This window comes from Diadema antillarum, unplaced genomic scaffold (assembly GCF_040938485.1).
Source record: "Diadema antillarum isolate AM-2024a unplaced genomic scaffold, OU_Dant_1.0 scf00000144, whole genome shotgun sequence".
NCBI classification, from domain to species: Eukaryota; Metazoa; Echinodermata; class Echinoidea; order Diadematoida; family Diadematidae; genus Diadema; species Diadema antillarum.
The window spans coordinates 129,472-152,267 of record NW_027271033.1 but is presented as its reverse complement, the minus strand read 5'-3'; the positions used below and the strand labels follow the sequence as shown (position 1 = coordinate 152,267).

The 22,796-nt window shown below is 37.7% G+C and overlaps 1 protein-coding gene across 1 annotated transcript in view; it reads left to right on the top strand.

Moving 5' to 3' along the window:
* The window catches only part of LOC139721490 (uncharacterized), a 175,755-nt gene that overhangs the window by 38,325 nt on the left and 114,634 nt on the right, over positions 1-22,796 (top strand). Inside the window, exons 15-28 of the mRNA XM_071632804.1 lie at positions 2,262-2,319; positions 5,424-5,606; positions 11,254-11,360; positions 12,183-12,298; positions 12,739-12,798; positions 13,817-13,852; positions 14,433-14,459; positions 15,432-15,533; positions 16,232-16,285; positions 18,329-18,385; positions 18,866-18,958; positions 19,490-19,534; positions 21,820-21,876; positions 22,505-22,606. Of these exons, the coding sequence (XP_071488905.1) occupies positions 2,262-2,319; positions 5,424-5,606; positions 11,254-11,360; positions 12,183-12,298; positions 12,739-12,798; positions 13,817-13,852; positions 14,433-14,459; positions 15,432-15,533; positions 16,232-16,285; positions 18,329-18,385; positions 18,866-18,958; positions 19,490-19,534; positions 21,820-21,876; positions 22,505-22,606 (1,097 nt within the window). The remainder of the gene's footprint in view (positions 1-2,261; positions 2,320-5,423; positions 5,607-11,253; positions 11,361-12,182; positions 12,299-12,738; positions 12,799-13,816; positions 13,853-14,432; positions 14,460-15,431; positions 15,534-16,231; positions 16,286-18,328; positions 18,386-18,865; positions 18,959-19,489; positions 19,535-21,819; positions 21,877-22,504; positions 22,607-22,796) is intronic.

The following is a 22,796-nucleotide window of genomic DNA, read 5'->3' as shown; positions in this document are numbered from 1 at the left end:
TGCTCGATTTACTGCTTTTTAGCTCACCTGAGCCAAAGGCTCAAGTGAGCTATTGCGATCGCTCTTCGTCCGGCATCTGGCGTCCGTTGTCCGTCGTGCGTAAACTTTTTACATTTTCATTTTCTTCTTGAGAACCCCACGACCGGTTTTCACCAAACTTGGCAGGTAGCATCCCTAGGGAAATAGGATCTCAGCTTGTTAAAATGGGCACCATGCCCCACCCAGGGGGCCCCCAGAGGGGCCCAAACCCCCCAAAATTAAGGAATCTTAAAAAATCTCCTTCTCTAGAACTAGAAGTGATAGAGCTAAATTAATACTATGAGTTGGTACAAAACTGCATAGTCCAACCTTCTATGAAGTACAGTGTACCTTGCAGGTATTTTTACCAGTGTGATGGAATATGATGCAAATAGACACCATACCCCCAGCTCCCAAACTACCCCACCACAAGTTTCCAATGTTCTCAGGTAAGAGTCTGCCAGAATGCATGGGAGGTGAACTTGCGATACCCAGGTGAGTGTGAGACCCCTGGGTCTCTTGTTAGGATTCCAGTGCCCTTTTGCCTGCTGGAAGAGCTACAGAACCTTGAGCATTTATTTAGATTGCATGTTTCACCTTATGGAGAAGTAACAATATTTTTGGAAATTTTAGCTGTCCTCATAATGCGTCTAAAACTAAGCATTCAAACCCTGTCCAGATTTGACTCAAACCAATTACACAAACTTTTTTTATGCCTCCACCACGAAGTGGTGCCGGAGGCATTATGTTTTCGGGTTGTCCGTCTGTCCGTACGTCCGTCCGCTTTCGTTTACGCGATAACTTGATTAATATTTACTGGAATTTTACCAAACTTGGTCCAAGTATGAAGTATGATGGGGCAATTATTTGATTAGATTTTGGGTGAAATCGGCTAAAGGTCAAAGGTCAAAGGTCAAGGTCAAATCATGAAATTGTATCCGTTTACGCGATAACTCAAGACTGGACGGAGCAAATTTCACCAAACTTTGTTGGAGGATGATATATTATGGGACAATTACTTGATTAGGTTTTCAGTGAAATCGGACAGAGGTCAAAGGTCAAAGATCAAGGTCAAATCCTAAAATTTATCTGTTTATGTGATAACTCAAAACTGGATGAAGCAGCTTTTACCAAACTTGGTCCAAGGATGATGTATGATGGGACAATTAGTTGAGTAGATTTTAGTGACATTGGCAGGAGGTAAAAGGTCAAAAGGTCAAGGTCAAATGCTACAAATGTTGCAATTTCCCCCATATCTATGCAATGCCCAAAGGTATTTTCTTGAAACTTGGTGTGGACATGTACTACTGCGTAATGATTCTCCAGAGAGAGTTTCATGTCATAAGGTCAAAGGTCAAAAGGTCAAAGGTTAGGTGAAAATGTTGCAATATCACTTTTCTCGCAAAGGTTCAATGTATCTTTGTGGAACTTGGTACATACGCATGTACTGACTGGCAGGGATTATCTAGGGAATTTAGGGGTCATGGGTCAATAGTCAGGGGTCAAAGGTCAAGGTCAACTTGTCAAAATGTTACTATTTCGCTCATATACTAGTATATGCAATGCTTGCATTATTAGTTTCAAAACTTAATACATGCATTACCTAAATGGAGATTCTCCGAGAAATTTCCAGCCAGAAGGTCAAAGGTCAGAGGTTAAGGGTCAAAGGCCAGGTTTCAATGCCCCCCCCCCCCTCAAAAAAAAAAAAAAAATCTATCAACCGTCATTACACTCTTTCTTCATACCTTGGAAATTACTCAATGCATAAATTTATAGAAAGGTTCGTCAGAATTCAAGTAAAAATTCTCAATTCCCAAAATATGTGTACTTGCACTCTTAGAAAATTATAGCAAACCCAGTTCAAGACATTTCTGACAAACCTGTCACTTCAATATTTTGCCAGCTATGTGAAACTGTCATGGATCACACTTTGTGAAGACATTGTACTATACACCTATTGGGAGAATCATGCATTATGGCGGAGGCATCAGTCGCCATAGCGACATTTCTAGTTTTTTAATGAGCAGTTCTGTCCCATCAATCCCACAGACCTAGCAGTGACCTGAAGAAATGCTGATGATAGAGACTGTTAGTTACAACTGGTGTTATGTGCATCCATGTTAAAGCTCATTTTAGTGCATTTGCTAGGAGATAACACCAGCACTAGCACAGAACTTGAAATAACCTATTTTATATGTGATAGAGTGAATGTTTTATACACACCACATTTCCTATACAAACAGAGAGAAAGAATCACAGCGCCACCCATTGGTTTCAGCCGCAAAGTCCCCTGCTCCTCAGGTAAGAGCATTTTTGCCAGTAAAAATATAAAAACACTCTTTTCCATATTTCTTGGTATTGTTTGCTGTTTTATTGCTCTCACATATCTAATTGTTTCCTCCACTACTAGTACTACTGTACAGTTGTATGTCTCAAATGGATACTTCAGATTCATCTTAGACAACGCTTTTCAAGCCTTTGTAACATGGCCAAAGCAAAAGGTTTTAAAAGGGTTGTAGAATAACTGGAATCACATAGCATATTTTGGGTAGATTGGCATTTGCTTGTTTTACTGCAAATAAGTTCAGCAGGTAAGAAAGTTGACCATGGAGTAGAAAGCGCTGTACATACTTTTTTGCTAAAATTTGTAGCAGGAGATAGGAGTGAAGGCAGGAGGACATTGTATGACAGAAGTCAAATGATGAGTGCATGTGTGATAGGTAATGACATCCAAACATTTCTAATGTATACTGAAGTGACCTTTCTTGGAAGTGAAAACAAATGGTATGTGGGTCATTTTGGAAGAGGATTCACCTGGTGTGTCCTATCAAAATTGTCCGTGAATGATGAATTGAGCTGGGCTCAGAAAATGTTTGATACATTCAGTATATGGATCAAGGCAAAGAATGAAAAGCATCCACCATTACTCACTCAAGAGATACATGATCACCAGTGACTAGACGTTAACATTGCCTGAACGTATCTTTCTAGTCTACTTCTATATGTAGGACCATAAAAACATCCCTATCAGACAACACATGGTTTCTTTAAAATTCCTGCTCATCATCTCACTTTTTATAACCAGCTTGCATTTTATACATTATTCATGCAACTGTAAATTCTTTGCAACAAAAATTTAATTTGATGATGTAGAGGATGATTGCAGTGCTGATATCTTTCTGTAACTAACTCTCTAATGGCATTGCATGTTTTCATAGTTACTTTTTACAGTTGAAGATGTAACAGTATCAGTATTTGATTTAGCACATCCACTTTTGTGGATTCACTTTATAACTTTGTACTGAAAATTTCCTTGTACTTGTATAGTCCTTTCTTTTTGCCATTTGACATGAATTCAATCATCTGGCAAATCCACAGTTACAGTTAAACACATAAATTTATCAAAAAATTTTGTCCTGTGATTTTTCCATTTTTAGCTCACCTGAGCCAAAGGCTCAAGTGAGCTATTGCGATCGCCCTTCGTCCGGCGTCCGGCGTGCGTCGTGCGTCGTGCGTCGTCCGTCGTCCGTCGTCCGTCGTCCGTCGTCCGTCGTGCGTCGTCCGTCGTGCGTCGTGCGTAAACTTTTTACATTTTCATCTTCTTCTTGAAAACCCCATGACCGATTTTCATCAAACTTGGCAGATAGCATCCATAGGGGGTTAGGAACTCAATTTGTTAAAATGGGCACCATGCCCCACCCAGGGGGCCCCCAGGGGGGCCCAAACCCCCCAAAATTAAGGAATCTGTAAAAAGCTTCTTCTCTAGAACCAGAAGTGATAGAGCTAAGTTAATACTATGAGTTAGTACATTGATGACTGTAGTTTCAAGTTTGTTCATGGCAGAATCAGGGGTGCCCCCCTTGGGACCCAGGGGAGGGGGGTGGGGAAGGGTTCTAATGGGGCCTAAATTGTACATTTTCATCTTCTTCTTGAGAACTCCATGACCCATTTTCACCAAACTTGGCAGGTAGCATCCCTAGGGGGTTAGGAACTCCATTTGTTAAAATGGGCACCATGACCCACCCAGGGGGCCCCCAGGGGGCCCAAACCCCCCAAAATTAAGGAATCCGCAAAAATCTTCTTCTCTAGAACCAGAAGTGATAGAGCTAGGTTAATACTATGAGTTAGCACATTGATGACTGTAGTTTCAAGTTTGTTCATGGCAGAATCAGGGGTGCCCCCCTTGGGACCCAGGGGGGGGGGGGGGGGTGAGGAGGGGTCCTAATGGGGCCTAAATTGTACATTTTTATCTTCTTCTTGAGAACCCCATGACCCATTTTCACCAAACTTGGCAGGTAGCATCCCTAGGGGGTTAGGATTTCAATTTGTTAAAATGGGCACCATGCCCCGCCCAGGGGGCCCCCAGGGGGCCCAAACCCCCCAAATGAAGGAATCTTTAAAAATCTTCTCTAGAATCAGAAGTTATAGAGCTGAGATAATACTATGAGTGAGTACATTAATGACTGTAGTTTCAAGTTTGTTCATAGGAGATCCAGGGGTGCCCCTCTTGGGGGTAGGGGGGGGGGGGTGGTTGGAAGGGTCCAAATGGGGGCCTGAATTGTACATTTTCATCTTCTTCCTGAAAACCTCATGATGGATTTTTGTCAAACTTGGCAGGTAGAATCCCTAGGTGGTCAGGATCTCAATTTATCAAACTGGGCACCATGCCCCACCCAGAGGGCCCCAGGGGGCCCCAATTCCCCCAAATTAAGGAATCTTGAAAAAATTGGGCCCTTATTGTACATTTTCATCTTCCACTTGAGAATGCCTCGTCAAATTTTGGTAGAGCTGTGAATAATTTAGATTAGTGACTGCGTGAAAGGTGAACTTGCGATACTCAGGTGAGCGCTAGACCCGCGGGTCTCTTGTTTTTTTTTTTTACATTCTTTCCCAGTGCAAATAATAGTTTCTTTAATTTCTTTGCAAAGGTTGTACTTTTCAAAACCCATGAAGACACAATATACGTCAGAGATAAAATAATACAACTCTCATTCATATTAACATGGACAATGGAAATTGCTGTGTGTTTGCAGTAAGAGTTATCTAGACAGAACAGTGTACATACTGTTTTCCTCAGAACAGTTTTAGAGTGCTTCAGAAAGCTCCTCTCACGTTCTTAAATGCTGAATTAGCTTGCAAAAGACCAGCTCATTTTATTGTAATGTGTAGTAATAAAGCACTTTACTGATGGACTCACATTCTATTCATGATTCGATCACACACTATACTCACTCCCCCCCCCCCCACAACTTGCCCAAGGTGTATTTTAAGGATAATGTGATGAGAAATAAATTCCATCTGTAGGGACACATGTTGAAGAAGCATATTCAGTTGATAAACACTGCTCCTTATTAAACTTGAAATACATAGAGAAATCACCCTTGTATGTGTGTTTGCATCTGTAGCCCCTGTCAGCGAGACAGTCAGGAAGCCAAGCTGCCCAACCCCAAAGGGAACAAGGTCAGATTGTGACACAACCAGTACCCCAGGGTTACATGCCCTCCTTTCTCAATCAGCCTTATGGGACCAGGGCACCACCTGCTTCAACAGTGCCATACCAGGGGCAGTATGGTGTCCCAGGTGTACCGGTAGGTTCTCTTTGTTTTCATACACCTTTATCTAATCTAAAGCATTTGTAGTGTTTGGCACACAGACGCATACAAATGTATTTATGTAATGTAATATGTACTATATGTATGTTTGTGTGTGTATGTATATCATAAGTGTACAAATAAAGTAGACTGCACGTCCAATGACATAACTTTCCACCGCACTGTAATTCTCAAGCTTTAATCCTTTTCTGGCCTTGATCACAGCTACATGTGGATTAATGACAACAAAATCATAATGAGCAGGGTTCTGAACATAGATTTATGATACATTATAAATAGCTTAGATTATCCATAGATGTATGCATAGATATAGGATTATACAGAATGCGTAGTGATCAATACTGAAATTCTTGCTGTAATGAAGGTCTATGATATTGCAAGAATTTCTGGGGAAACACATACTACAATCTCAGCACATACCTGATTGTGTTTGCTGCGATTGTACATTGATTTTTATTATTGATTATGTATAATCAACAAATCATGCCACAGCAGTATTCCCAGATCTTCTGGGCTAAAATGAATTGCATGTAGCTTGTTGAAAAATATGACTGCTTGGTTATGATTAATAATCACGTAATGTTCTACCTACATACTACTGAGCGGGGAGGGTGCTTCAGGAAGTTGTGTACAACCGAAATCATTATACATCTTTGATCTCAAAATACTCCAAAACTGCTCAATAATCTGGAAAATTGCATCGGCCATAGAAGTTTCTTGGTACATCCTTTCAATGTATTGCAAGCAATTGCAAATGGTGGAAGATTAAGTTTTAGCCCTTCTCTGAACTTTATTTTGGTTTAGATCAAAAACCAATTTCATGAATTGACCCACCTCAATTTGCATGAGTTTGTGTAAGACCCCATACACAGAATTATACAGCCCTTTGCTTCTCTGTGTAACATGTAGTATGAGTACTGTCTAATTTGCATGATTTGTACATGCATCCTGCATTTGCAGATCACATGTTAAGGATGTGCAAGTTCAAAGTTTTCAAGGAAAGTTTTGTAGCAAAGAAGTCATCCCTTTTCAATAGAAAGATTTCAATAACTCACCAAAGAAAATTGTATACAAGAATATTGTTAGGGTGACAAGACCTTATATCTTAAAGATTATGAATTTTCAGGGGAGCAAAGAAACCTTTGCAACAGATTGACAAATTGCCCTACATCAACGTAAATAAGCACTGAATTGATCAGTGTGTTTTAGTAGTAGCCATGATAAAAAAATCATGGGAGTACATACTCGAGCAGGATATGAACCTACAACCTCCTGACCCCTGGACAGGCATCATCTCCACTAGACCATCAAGCTTCCGCCTGACAGCAAGTAACAGTTCCAATGCTTATGGTATGCAGCTGGTTCTTATGTCAATGTAGGGCAATTCGTCAATCAGTTGCAATGAAAACATCTCGACAGAAGAATTTCATGAATTTGAAAAAAAAAAACTTTCCTTTTGCAACAAATTGAGCGTTTGATGACATCCTTTCTTTTTAAAGCTTCTAAATTTGTTAACTTCATTGTTGAAAAGACAGAAAATCACTTTTTGATATTTGAAACTGAGTTTTGAGGCATTGGCGTTTGTCTAGATTGAGTTTTGAGTGTTTTACTTGAGATACCAGTTTTCAGTTTCAACTCGAAACAAATTTTGAGGGATCGACTCCATCCTGAAGCATCTCTTGGATGAGAGATTCTTCCCCCTGTATCCCCCCCCCCCCCCCCACAGTAAACTGGATTGCACAAACACTTGCACGGTACTATGCATGTGAAGCGTGATGTTCCTTTGCACCCGGGCTTCATGGCCCACTTAAAGATGAAATCCGGGACTACATAAAGTCATGCTCAAATGAAAGACAAAAATATGAAACGCTCAGCTATGCTCTTAATTTCACAAATATTTGACGGAAAAATATTTTTAATCATTTTGTTTAATATTTTCATTTTGCGAGACGCATTAAAAGTGAGCGAGACTGTTCTCTACCACAATGCAATTCCCGATGACGTACGACCCGCACTTCCGTTTTCTACAATCGCTGCCTGCCCTTGCCACAGACAGAAATTGTGTGTGTGTGCCACTTGTATAAAGTACTATGTGTGAGTGTGTGTGTACAATGTATGTACGTGTGTTGTCGCAGCGTTCAGCTCACAGTGTGCATCGCGTCGCGTCCCACTACACCGTGAACCATATACATACGTACAGCATACAGTTCATACATCGCTTGTTCTTTCCTTTATAATTTTCTCTCCGCTTTAATTAGCGCCCATTTTGTTAATCTCCGTTTATTGCTGTACGTTCATTCTATGTGGTTTTACTGCAAGTGTCTTGTCGGGTCCACCTGGATATGCTTTCCAACCAGAGTGGAATCAAGAAGAACTGACCGAGAGGGCTGCCGCTGCTGGCAGTGCTAATGCACATATCCCATCACGTGCGCACTAATGTCATCCTGGAACCAGTGCGACTCAAAATGGTCTTCGCATACGACTCGATTTGGATTAAATTTGTATGTCTTCACATCAAATTTATCTGTTCCAATGTTGTTGAGCCATTTTGCACACCGTTCCCTTTCTATTTCTGGGTTGGGTATCTGAAAGAAGCTTTTTTTCTTGCCTTTCCCAGGCTTATTCGTACACCTGTATGCCTGACACATCGGCATCTTTGCTCAATGTTATGATGCACGCACGATATCGAACAGCATGCATAGCATGCATGCAGCTCAGTGTATGCAACGCAGTTGCGCAAGGTACTGTACGTGTATTGAGCTCCTCCTACGTTCCTCCGCAAATAAACTTCGCTCGAGCAATGTGAGGGCGAAACGTCATCGGGTCACGTGATTGATTTCGATTCCGTACAGCAATTTGAACTGTTTGGCTGAAAATATTCCCAAATGTAAAATCTTGTTTGCTGCAACGGTTATGAAGTGAGGTATATCATTAAGCTCATCGGAATCCTGGATTTCTTAACTATATTATGAATAATTTTTATATAGGTCGTGGATTTCTTCTTTAAGGTCCCTGGAAGCTCAAGGATTATAAATGCTGTCTGTTGCTCTCTTAGCCTAATTTTTGAACATATATAACATAAAACTAAAAGTGAGCAGGAGAAAGCTAAACATAAGAGGGAAAATTTGTACATCTTAGGCAGGAGATGCACAGCTGAATGGGAGAAATTCAAACTCAAACAAACTCAAACAGGAAAGTGGGAGATTTTGAGAAAAATGGCCTCAAAGTGGGAGAGTTGGAGTCTGTTTTTGTGCAAGTTATGAAACAAATGAAAAAATGAAATAAGGATAAACATTTCTCGAAACACACAAATTTCCTATACCTAGAGGTTTGTTAATCCAAAAATGACAAAGGACTGGTTGGATACATGTGTATCTGAAAATTTGTGGTATTATTCGAAGTTGTGTAATACCGAAGATTCGTAAATCCCAGCATGAATTAGGGTTTGCATTCCAGAGATTTTTTGATACAAAAATGAAATTAGGGCTGTTATTCTGAACTTTTTTTTTACTTCAAAGATTCGTTATTCTGAAGGTTTAGTAAATTAAAGGCAAAAAAGAAGTAGAGTTACCTGACTGAAAATAGAATAATGTTTGTCATTCAGAAGATTTTTTTTTTTCATATTTAGAATTGCACACCTTCGAAATAAAGAACCTTTGGAATAACAAACTGTAACCAGGATAAACTTCAACATATAGCACTTGATTTTAATGAAAGAATATTGATGCATTTGTATTCATTACACATTACTTCAGTGATAAATAGAATGAATTACCAATTTAGTATCGAAAATACAACTCAATTCAAGACATCTATTTTAACTCGGGTGCATTAAATAAAAGAAAATGTGAGACTTTGCATATATACAATGTAGATAAAGAATCCGCATAAATTATGGCATTTCAATATGATCCAATTTCACATCCAAGCCAAGTTAAATAATCTGCAGCATAAAAATCTGGTAATTTTATAGATGCAGTCATGCAAGGGGCAGCTGAAAATTGACAAAGAGTATTATGTCTGAAGATTATACAATCAAATGATCAACATTTTTTTGGTTGGGAGCGTGGAATCTACAAAAGTGAAGGGATATATGAGGTGACCATGAGGATGACATAGTTTACAAATATTATTAGATATATCACTGCATATCTGAGTTCATGATGAACTGTTTGATGCAATAATCAAGTAGAGTTAGTAATCATTTTCATTAACAATTGGAAGAAATAAAGAGTACATGTATAATGCCATACACTTCATTCATCACAGGCAGAAATGAGTGCTGATCACTATTCCCTAACATTCGTTAATCAAAAAAATGAAATAAGGTTCATTATTCCAAAGGTTTGTTATTCCCTACATGTATATATTTGTTATTTTGAAAATGAAATAGGGTTCATTAATCACATTTGAGGCGTTCATCATTATGAAGGTTCATTAATCCAAAAATTAAAGAAAGTTTATTATTCCCAAAGTTTGTTAATCCAAAAAAAAAAGAAAAAAAGAAAAGAAAGCATGTACTAACGAACCTTGAGAATTACAACATTAACATTAGTTTATTTTTGGATTAATGAACCTTCGGAATAAAAAACGCTTTCCTAATTAAGCTGGCTCGGAATCACATTTTGTCACCATGCTTTTCAAGACAAGATAAAAGTAAAGTTGCGAAAATCAGTGATTTAAACTTGGCAATTGAGAAACAAAGTATAGTCAGCACAATAATACAGCAAGCAGATCACAAGTAGAGGATGTTTGTGTTGAGATACGAGGTATTGTGGGTACAGACTATCAAGTCCATGAGCAGAAGGAACCAGGTCATAGTATCTCAATTTATGAGGTTCTGTCAGTGCAGCTTCAAGGGGGGTTGAAATTTATAAGGTATGGTTTCAGATTGTTTTTATTCGAAGTGTCATTTAGTTGTGGGGAGTATATAATGTGCACTAGAATATCACTAAATCTAAATGTCAAATAAATGCAGATCATAGGAGTATGAATGTGTACCCGGTAGGATGAGAAAGCTTATGTTGGTTGATCAGCATGTGCGCGCCTGTAAAATGGCTGCGATTGGCTGGAATGCTCCCCAGGGAGTGGAGAATGAGCACTGTTAGTGCTGGTTGGAAATAATGTATCCAGTGACCGGGGTAATAATAGTCTGTAAAGCGCATTGAGACACTTAAGTGTGAAATGCGCTATATAAAAAGTAGCTATTATTATTATTATTATTAGATCATTATGTACTTTCATCTTATAAAATAAAATAATGATATACCATGCTCCCTTAACTAGTTTGTTGTAAATGCTTTTATATTTAATGTTACAAAGAAATCAACCCAACTCATAATTGCAGATTGGCATCAACATATGGGCTGCAGTGCATACATTGAGTGCAGTAGATACAAATGTACATGCGGACATGATAAATAATGCTTAAGTAAACTATTTAGAATGCTTTGTGCTTAAATTGTTTAATTGATCCATGTTTATAAACACCCCAAAACAAACAAGAATGCCAATAATTATTTTTTTTTAAAGGAATACTTTCAAACTTTTCATTGAGTTTGATTCAGTTTTGTGTTGTTTGTTGTTTAAGCTTGTTTTGTCCTCATCTGTCCTCTTCTTGCAGTATGGTTTTGGGTCTGCACAAGTGAGTGAGCTACCTGCCCCAGAACCTTTAGGTGACCTGGGCCTAAAAGAAGCCATGGCCAAATCTCAGCCAGAACTCTTGGACAGGTGAGTCAGGAGTCGTGCTTACTGTGAATAGATATGGTACAGTGGTCCCGCTTAATTGGGAGGAATCAGGAAACAAACTTTTCTCCTGTTTAAGTGGGAGTTTTGCTTAGGCAGTGGCCCACATGGGTTCATGCAAATTACCCAACACAAAACTCGGTTTGAAAGTTAGGCTAATGACATAAGACCATTGTATTAGGTTTACATACCCGTCGATGCTGTAAGACAAGATAGCATTACTGGGGGCAAACTCCTTTCTGTAGTCAAAAATAATTCTTCTCAAACTGCAAATGTGTAGACTGCACAATTGACAATCGCCAATCTTGGGTATAGTAGAATTTTGGCCATCAAGTTAGGAAAGTTATATTTATGTATTTTTCTGGATTCAGTCATCATTTTGAGAATGAGTGAGGAATAGTGGCAGCTGATAAATGTAACTATGTCACAATTGAGCAGGTTTTGGTGCCAATAATGCTATGAAAATAACATAGATTTATTGCATTTACTAGAACTTCACTCCATTTAAGGTGGGTTCCTGCTAAGAGGTTCCTGGTTACGTGGCCGTATCAGCTGAGCAATGTGCTGACATGGATGTGCCGTCTACAACAGTTTTCTCTCTGCATTAAGTGTTAGTTTTTACTTACTTCAGTCAAATTTTCAAAGATGAATTTAGGTTTCATATTTTACAGCTTGTCAGTCCACAAATATGTAATTGTAATCTACAGATGATTTACACATACTTGCTGGTATGCAATTCAAATAAATACATGTAGTTTAAATTTCTTCTCCAATTCCCGCCTTTTGCTTCCTGTGGTGTGTGTTCAGACCATTCTCCCTGAACTATCCTCAAGTCTCTTCACTCACTCAGCCTGGTGTCAACTCGACAGACCCTTACATGTACTATGGCATGAGGAATCCACTGGAACCAGAGCCTAACTCCAGTGAGTACAGAGCAGATGTTATATCTGCAACTTACTGTATCTGTTCCTCTCACACTGAGGACTGTAATTGCTGCATGTCATATAATCCCATCTCACTTGGGGCAGCATTTGTCTCCTGTGTGAGAAAGTCACATAAGATTTATGAAGGTATGCTTCTATCATCAATGTCTTCCATTTTGATATTTACTTGTGGCATACAGCCTTGCCATCGACTTATGAGTTGATCATTCCTTTATCATCGTCTAAACTTAGCTGCTTGTAAAGGTGTGGAAATGACCACTGCAAAGTGTTGTTACTGTTGTTGTTATTTTGTTTTGTTTTGGGGGTTAATCCCCTTCTTTTTTCCTTCGTTGTACCAGCATGTTTTTTATAAACCATTTTGTGTGTTGTTCCCCCAACTTGTTCTAAAACTTTGAATACTTCTTCCACTTCGTACCAAGCTTCCTCCACAGCCCGGAATTGGATTGACTCTATGTCAAAATCTCTGAGCAATGTTGGCGGTAAAGACAGCACACTTGCTGACACATAGAATGCTTACCAGTGGCATATTTTGTGAATTCTTTTATTGTGAATACTCACCAATGACAGATTGAGAGGCATGTTACACCACACCTGCACAACTGTCTTGTCTTTTCGGAAGCCAGCACATTGCAGTATGAGACACAAGATAATTTGACCTTCTTAAGAGCACTTGCAGGATTTTTTTTTTTTTTTTTTTTTTTACAGCTTATACTCATCTTGAGTTACTCCATCCTAACATAAAATGTTCATTTTCTAATTTTCATAACAGTTTATCATCTGGTACTCTGTAGCAATCTGAAGTGACCATGGGAAATGAGTACCCCCATTTTACATATATGTTCATGCATTTCAATAATCTCCACAATGTGATGCTGTGTATTTTCTAATGAAGAAAATAAAAAGCAAGAACAACAGGTTAAGGCATGGTTTGGTGAATTAATGTGCACTCCAAATATGAAAGTGTGTGTTAACAAACCACAGAATTCACTTGGATTATATGGCACCATTTAAATGTTTGTAACTCCCTTTGTTGTGTGACCTTCTCTTTGCCTCTCTCTTATGACACCACTGAAATATATATTTAATTGTATTACTGGACTCGTATCAGTGATATTTTATTGCTGTTTCAGTAAAATTATATTTTACTTTGACTTTCAATTTCTCACATCAGTTTTGCTCATGAATGTTCCTGAAAATTCCTGTCAGAATGTTTTTTAACCATGATATTCAAGTTATACAGTAAGCGTGTTTCTGTTCAAATGTTGATTTTATTAGAGCAAACTACTGAATAGTAAATATTTACATTGTAAAATGCACTTTATGTACAAACAAGCAGGGACACACAAACATACACATTGCTAATCAGATCACATGATGATAATCTGTTAAGACATTCTCATCCTGTTGAAGGATAATTCAAAAAGATAAATACATAGACCAACAAACAAACAAATGGCATTATTTTCAACAACTCTTGATATTGATCTTACCAAGCAGGTAGTTTGAAAGGACAATCTGCAGACACCTTCTCAGGTAAATAAATGTTACTTCCAAAACATTCACTAAAATCCATTTTCGTAATGTGTTCTATGTCAAAATTGATTGAAATACGCTTTGTATTTGTAATAAACTTTGATTTGGCTGAATTTGTTTTTGGTAACTGGATAGATATTTTGCTGAATGTAAAGAATACTGAGTGATTGTTTGAAAAATATCAGCAAGCCCTTTGGATTAGTCTGCTTATGCACTAACCTTCAAGTACAATATTGCAGTCAACTCCGTTACTCAGTAGCAAAATGCAAACTTATTGTGTAATGTCTTGCATTTCCCCTCAAAAGAAATCACAAGTAAATCCATTGATTTGAAAGTAGCATGATGAAAAGTTCAAATATTAAGATATTATGAGACAGTAACATCACGTTACTATTTACAAACTGACATCAATAAGTCCTACAAGTGCAATATCTGAGATCCATCCAACTTTCCTCAAAGGTTGAACATGTATTGTTTTAATTCGTAAATTGTATTTAATGTTCCATTGACAATTTTTAGGCTGTATTATGCTATGTGTTGTTTATATTTATTCTCATTTCCTTTCATTCAAATTTTGCAGTGGCTAACAGACCAGACAAGCTACAGGGTATGATATTGCTTGCTGAAAATATGTTTATTTAGGTGCAACATGTTGTAGCTTGATTTTTACCATTCATAAAGTCACTTACAAGTACTCCTTCAAAATGACTTAAATGGAGAAAATGTCTGTATATATCGTCTGGTGGTATGTAAACGTGCTTTACAGCTGTGCCAAGCTTTATTCATTTTTTTCTTTTTATTCATAGAGCAAATATTTGCGTATATTATATGTGAGCGTGGGATCTATTTCAAATAATTAGATGAAAAGTGTAATAGTAATCAACATACATGTGATTGTATGATTTCATCAGATGATTAGTATTGATAGTATGTGAATGTGCTTCACAGCCATACCATACTTTAATTTATGTTAATGTGCTTCACCGCCATGTAATGTCCTGCTTCTTTGGTTATTTGTAAAGCTATGATTCATCAGATGGATTTCATTCTATGTGTTCTTCAGTGTTGAAAATGATTTTGCTGCTCCCGTGCTATCAACTATATCTTGCCTGCAGCATAAACTATCCATTGTTTAACACCAGATCAATTCTAAACTTCTGTTATAAACTTTTTTGCTTCTTTATGCCTTCATGAAAATTCAATGGCAGGCTTCATGGGTGACTTAAAAAGGTCAATGGCTGCAACGTTCAATGTTTGAAATATGGTACCGTGTATTTTCCCTGATATGGTGTGAAAGGTAGAACATGACTGAAGGCTTAGTTTACACACAAACTTTTACTCCTTGACTATAAGGTATACAAGTAGGAAATGATGCACACCAAGTTTGCCTTTTCTGTCTTTGAATTTCATCATTTCGAATGTAAATGTGTTTAGTAAAAAGTGAGTCAGCGGTACACATTTCATATCTTTTGGATATGATGAGCACTCTATCTACTCATGAATTCTATCACACTAGAACCAGGTACCCAGTATATAAGTCATATGTATAAGACAACAGACACCTTTCCTTTCAACCCAGCCAATCAACAGGCAAACCAGTCAGGTACTTATGATGTCACTCAAAGGAGCAGCCAACCCCAAGACAAGCCACTGGGTCAAAGGGCAAAGACCCCTTTTAACCGTATGTAACAGCTCAATCCCTTTTTTCAATGTTCTTCTTGTAGATGGTTTTTCAATCAAGAGCTCTAACCTCAATGCTGGATAACCTAAGTACCTTATTTGCAATATTTTCATAAATTGTCACCGATGGCATGAAGAACTGGCCATAATGAATGTCTGAGGAAAACATTAGTGAATAGTATTTGAAACCTGCTGAACAGTGACAACATGATCTATGAACAGCAAACAGGGATGAAAAATACAACAACAACAACAACAACAAAATCCTATCCTACACAATATATCACCAACCTCTTGGTGCCAGACACAAATGCATTGGAAAAGGCAACGTTGGAAAAAAAAAAAAAAACATGATTGGTTTGTTGTGTCACAGAAGCGACTAAGATGGAACATGTATTGAATGAACATGTATTTGAGGTATGTCACTAATGGCGGGCGATCAGAAACATCAAAAAGTCAAGCAGGATTTTGTGGGTTCTTAGCCCTTCTGCTTCGAAGTGAAGTGATTTAAGATTGCTTGGCAAGCATATTGACTTCTGTGTCACAAAGCTACAACCATATATTGACAAAGAAAAATAATGACAATGCTTTTCTCATCAGGCTGTATTAAAAGCAACCTGTGAGACTGAGTTTACTTTTCATTTGCATTATGTGGCTATCTTCTTCCCTGCTTTTCTTCTCAAGGATCATATCCTGTAGACATGCCCAAAGAGCAGCAAGATGTGGCCAGGGTTCATAATCCTCCATTTGCAAGTAATAGATCTTGATCTACTGTTCCCATTCCTCTTCTCACTTCTCAGTTGGCACAGTCTAACAAGATACAAAGATGTTTCAGAAAACCACATTTGATGGAAAGTCGTCATTCCTATTTCTTATGACCGTGAGGCGTTGGAATAAGCATTCTGACTCAAGGACTTTGAGGAGGCTGGTAGTAGATATGACCGTCACATTTTTACATGAGGTCTCTGTGGTAAAGAGGATATTAAGCTTCTTGACTTTCAACGGGAGTTCCTGACTTTCTGTCCCACCATTTGGTTACACACCCTTGACCAAGATGTTAACAGTCACAATGTCCCCTCTTTACCCAGGTGTAGAAATATGTACATTGTACCTAGCAGCAAGGGGAATGATAATAGCAGAGCTTTCTTGCAGAACAGTGGCAACACTGCAGAGGCTAGGGTGGCTACATAAGAGTACATTATTCTTATTCTTGCAGCAAAGATTGTGTATTGTCTTTAAGAGTGGAATAAGAAAGTGTAATGGGCAAGTCAAATTTTGAAGATGTATCAGGATTGGTAACTAGGTACAAAATGAAAATGTGCCTGGTATACATGTAGATTTACATAACTTACATTCTTGCAGTGCACAAAACTGTTTACCAGACCTCATTATACCCCCGCCACACATAGTGTGAAGGGGGTATATGGGAATCACCGTGATGTTGGTCGGGCGGACGGGTGGGCGGTCAGTCGGGCGGTCTGTTGCAAAATCTTGCGTCGCGAAGTCCTCCTACAGTTTTGAAGCAATTTAAATGACACTTAGGGTATATGATTATATTGAGGTATAGATGTGCAAGACATGTTTTTTGTGTTTGTCGGACAATGCGTTGCCATGGTAACCATAATTTTACCAAAACCTTGTGGATTGAATAACTACCATAGTATTTAAGCAATCAATTTTAAAATTGGTATCTATGATGATCTATAGGTGTAGTTATGCAAGACACTCTTTGGCCCGAATTCACGAAGGTGGTACAAATGAAACCATGGTTTAAACCATGGACAAAAACCATGGAGCGCCAAGTGTCGCATGAAATATTTCGTTACGAAATCGGTCATTTCGTCGTTGAAATGATTATTTTGTAACAAAATGACAACATTTTGTAACTAAATGAACATTTCGTCCACGAAATGATAATTTCGTTAACGAAACGGTCATTTTGTGACGAAATGACCAATTTCGTAACAAAATATTCTGTGCGACACTTGGCGCTCCATGGTTTTTGTCCATGGTTTAAACCATGGTTTCATTTGTTCCACCTTCGTGAATTTGGACCTTTGTGTTTGTATTTGACAAAGCGTTGCCATGGTAACTGCATGTTTTCTTCGTAATCTTGTGGAGTGAACAATTCCACAGTTTTGAAGCAATTGAAATCATATTTGGTAGGCATTATGGCCTTGAGGCATAGATGTGGAACACATAATTTTTGTGTTTGTCGGACAAAGCGTTGCCACTGTAACCATAATTTCACCAAAACCTTGTGGATTGAATAACTTCCACATCGTTCAAGCAATTAAGGTCAAATTTAGTATGTATGATGATCGGGAGGTGTAGTTATGCAAGACACCAATGTGTTAATATAAGAAAAATATGTTGCCATGGTAACCACTCATTTTTGTATCAAATTGAACCATTTAATCTATGAAGGTGAAATTTGGTGTGTATGATGCTCTTTAAGTGTAGTTTTGCAAAATGTCCTTTGTATTTGTATCGGACAATGCGTTGCCATGGTAACCGCATGTTTGTCGACAAATGCACAAACTTGGTATTAACGTCATTGCCCTCATGACATCACATACTATAAAGCAACACTAGGGGCGGGGGTATTAATCACCTTCAGTGATAATTCTAGTTTATTCTGAGATTTTGTATGTCAATCTAAAAAATGTGGATACTGTTTATATTCATCATGAAGACTTTTTCACATCTAGACAATGGCAAGTGCATACTCTCTTTTTATCCCCATTTACATTGTAATGTCTATTTATTCTAATCTTTGAATTTTGCTCAAACCAGCCTATGGAGCTTTTGGCAATCCTGGCTCAGCAGGGCAACGGACTTCAGTGAAAATTGGTAACTTGCTTCAATGTATTGTAATCTGCACACATAAATATCGGTGCAGTGTCTGAAATGTGGATTCTTTTTTACCAAGAATGATTTCATACTCTCCCAACCCATACAATCGACAGCACTGTTGAGTAATATCTTTATTTCCATAAGTCATTATCCATTCCTAATGATACCATGTTTAACAATGTCAGACTTATGAATGTAGCTATATGGTCTGTATCCCTTTTATCTGTAAATTTACAGCTGAGGGGGGTCGAGGATAAAACTGGTCATGTTAAATGTTCTCCGTAAAGATGTTGGTGTATAATATATGCACGAAAAATGCTGATATTCATCATCATGTGTGTGTGTGTATGGCGTGTTTGTTTGGTTTGGTTTGGTTTGGTTTGGTTTTTTTTTGTTTTTTTGTTTTTGTTTTTTTAGTATCTTTATCTTCCGGGAATGTGATAAATTTCTTTTTCCTTCATCCAAAACTTTTAAAAGCAAATCCAGGACAGACTTCCCAGAGATCAGGACAGAGCAACCAAAGGCAGACCAGATTCTCAGAGAATCAATCTTCCGTCATACCAAGCCCCGGTAATCTTCCCTATGAATGATTGCCACTTTGTTACTTAATCATTACAAACTGTAAAGGTGTTGAAACATAGACAGTGAATGATCACTGATTAACATTAATTCATATGTTCATGTGTGTCTCTTATGTTTTATAATTGCAAGATAAGGTCAGTATGTGCCATGGGTCTGATATTCTTCATTACTGCTGAATGCATAGAACTTATTGGTGCTCTGTTATATATGTTGTAGATATGCTGCTTACTGCCAGGACTGCTTATATTGCTATTTTATACAATGTCTAGATGTGAATATTGTTATGTGTGTGATAACATTTGATTTATATTTCCTGTGTGAATCAATTCAAACAAACAAACAAACAAACAGCCTCAGATATTCTTCTTAAACATGTAGCAAAATGCATACATTCTATACAATGTGCTTTTAGATTCAGAAAAGCTGGACTAATGTTTCAGCTTTTGGGCTTCTTTCTTTTTTAAGAGATAGGAAATTATTCTATTTTCCATTCCTTTTGCTTTCTTTTTTCCTCCCAAGATTTCCGGGCACAGCAACAACAAGAAATGCAGACAACCTTTCAGAGTAAATTTTTTGACAATTTTAGTGTTAATTTTAACTTATGTTTGCTGAGGTGTGATTTTGTGTGCCACAGACCTCTGTCACAATTACCAGTAATGTTCACATTGTGTGATGGGTAATGCCTTGCTGGCCTGTAGCTCCATGGGTCAGACATGACTTCCCAACCCTTGACTAGTGGATGTCATTTCATTCTGACAGTAGCAATAGTAGTGGAAGAAGCTAATGGAAAGAATAATAGAACTCACTGCACGGTATACAACGTTGTACATCTTGTATCACCAGGAAATAGTCCCTGTGAGTTCTGCAATTCATTCAAAGAGACCAGCCTTTATTGTTGACAGTACCTTGATATTTGAGTTGTGTGCTGAGCTTTGCTAATGAAGAATATAGCAACTGAGATCAACCATACTATAACTATGGCCCCCAAGTGCGCGCGAATAACACGCATGTGGACATGTACACACACAGAATTTTAGAATGCTCAAAATAGTCTGAAACAGTAATATGCAAAATGATTTCTAGCTTGATTGCAGCATTTCAAAGTTTGAAAAGCATAACATGAATGTAGTTTGTTGGATCTGCATATATACAAATAGCAAATCCAATCTTCTGCAGCTATCAAAAATCAAAGGTGACTCACCACAAGTGCTCTCAAGTTTCTGAAATCCTAACACATAGACTTGAAACAGCACATGTATGACCTTCACCTTTTAGTCATACTACAGAATCCTTTATGTGTGAATTTTACCAGACAGATTTTTATATGTTGGGGGTCCTTCAATGCAACATTCCTTGGAGCATTGGTGCTGCACTTTTGCTGTTTGTGTTTTTACATGCAGCGGCGACTATACTAGCTCAGCCAGCTCCGGTTCAGTAACAATCCTCATTTTGTATGATTGTTTAATTGTTTTGTTTTGTAGTGTATCATTTTTTTAGCTTACAGTGCTGGAAACAGGGCTCATCCAATTAGTGTTATTTTGATTAAATCAATTATAAGTCACAGCGATCAATTATAAGTTTAAATCAAATGTAATTCTCTTCATATAATGCAAACTTACAGTATTGTTGATTAAAAGTCAAAATCGATTATAAGTGGGTCATGGTTATCATTGATTTCATGATGAATCATACACTCCTCGCACTTGTAAACTCTTGTTTGATATAAACAGGTCCCTGATCTTTAATGCTTTACTGTAGGAAAAAAACAAATGTGCAAGATGTGACAATAAATATCACATATTTTGTACCGTCAGGTTACCTGTCACACAAGAGGTGTGTTTTATGCTAAATTACAGCATTACGGGTAACCTTATGATCACATATAAGACATTTGTAGTCACTAAATGCTATCTACATGCAGTGATGATGTGTTGTTTGCTTGCCTAATGTCATAATTAATAGACAACATTTCTTTTGCTGATGATAACACAGATTCATTCTTCATTACTTTGAGCTGCTGTCTGTAATTCTAATTTACACAAATTGATACAATGTTGTTGAAGTTTATTATCATTATGCTCAGCCCAATTGTTCTACATTTAACATTGCCCTTTTTCATTGCTCATGAAGTAAATCAGCATAGTATATCTAACTTTCCTGATACTTCCTGCAAGCATTTTTATTTGTGATATAGTGGTTGTCACACATAAAAAACAATGACAAGACTCAAATTGAAAGCTCAATGCTTTCGATACATGATCATTGATGGATAACATAGCTGGTTGACACATGATTATCTGAATTGGACTACAGTTACAGAACAGTGGTAGTGGTCTCTTTAGCAGTGGTGGTGATGATGATGATAATGATAAAAGTGCAATTCCTTGATTGACATAAAAATCAAATAGGAATAACAATTCTGACTAAGTCAAACCTAGGATTTCAATACAGAAACCTTCCCTGGACAAAATTGAATCAAAATTTGATAAAATTTAATGAAAAGGTGACAAAATGGGTGCTACAACCTATAGCATTTGTAGAGTACATATCTCTGCTTTTGTGTTGAACCTGTTTTTGTTGTACAGTGCACTCCCATTGTAACGAACCCGGTTATAAAAAAAAAGTAGATACAATGATGAAGTAAAATTCCAGTCCCAAAATTAGCATCTATATACATGTGTACAATTGTACATACTTTATTTGTTCAGCCGCAACAGTATTTTTATGTAACAAAAGAAGAGTACCAGCCCCAAGGACTTTGTTATTACAAGAGTTGCCTGTACTTGTATACCTTTATGGCAGTATCACCCTATTTATTGTGCTTTAATTTACTATCTTTCTATTTGCAGGACTTGTGCGAGAGTACAATGTGAATCCAACAGCAGTGGCAGCCTCTTTCAGCTCTAGTAACATTCTTTCTTTGTTTGTTGTTGTTGTTTTTTTCTCTCTCTAATTGACAAACTATTGCGTGAATTTTGCCACACGATAGTTCCTTCCTTTATACTGACTTTTAATAGTACATCAATGTCTTCTACTTCATAAAATTCATACTTTTTTTTTAGATCAGGGTCACATATTTGTTATACCCTTAACAACATAATGCTGCTAGAGTTCTCTTCAAATAGCATGCATTGAATGGTGATACTATTTAACAAAATATCAATGATGGTGTCCATCAGAACCCATCTAGATTGATTTATCAATCAATTAATATTAATTGAGTTCTGTGCAGTACATGCACACACAGAACTTTGTCATTAGTTACCAGAGTACAACCTACTTATAACAATTGACGAGACTAAACTTCCAGAGAGTTCAATGGCTTTTGCCTAGGAACATTCAACTGATAATGTGTATATTGAATGTTTAGTAATGAGATGATGTGTGACCCATGTGGCTACATATGGTCTTCTTCCTGCATTTTCACTGTCAGCTTTCCATGTAATGATAAACTAGATTTGATACCTCACATGGTCTGTATTCTATCATTAATTTGTGTCCTCTTCAAATGTCTTCCTCTTAAATCATTTTCAGTTCCTCCCGTGAAGCAGGACAATCTGCTTCACTTCCTGCAGGCGTACTCCTCCTACCTCAACCAGGAAGCATCATCTAATATATCAGAGCCTTTGTTTGGATGTAAACAACTTTTACTACTTCTGCACTCTCTGTCCCTTTCACATTGATTCACAGGTTGAGGTGCAGTGACCTAGCCACATTTTATTCACTCTGCTGAGATTTGCTGTCAATAGATCACATTACTTCCAGTTCCAGCCAAGGAAGATGAATTCTCCCTTATCCAGAAAATTAATCTTTCTGCTTTCCTCTG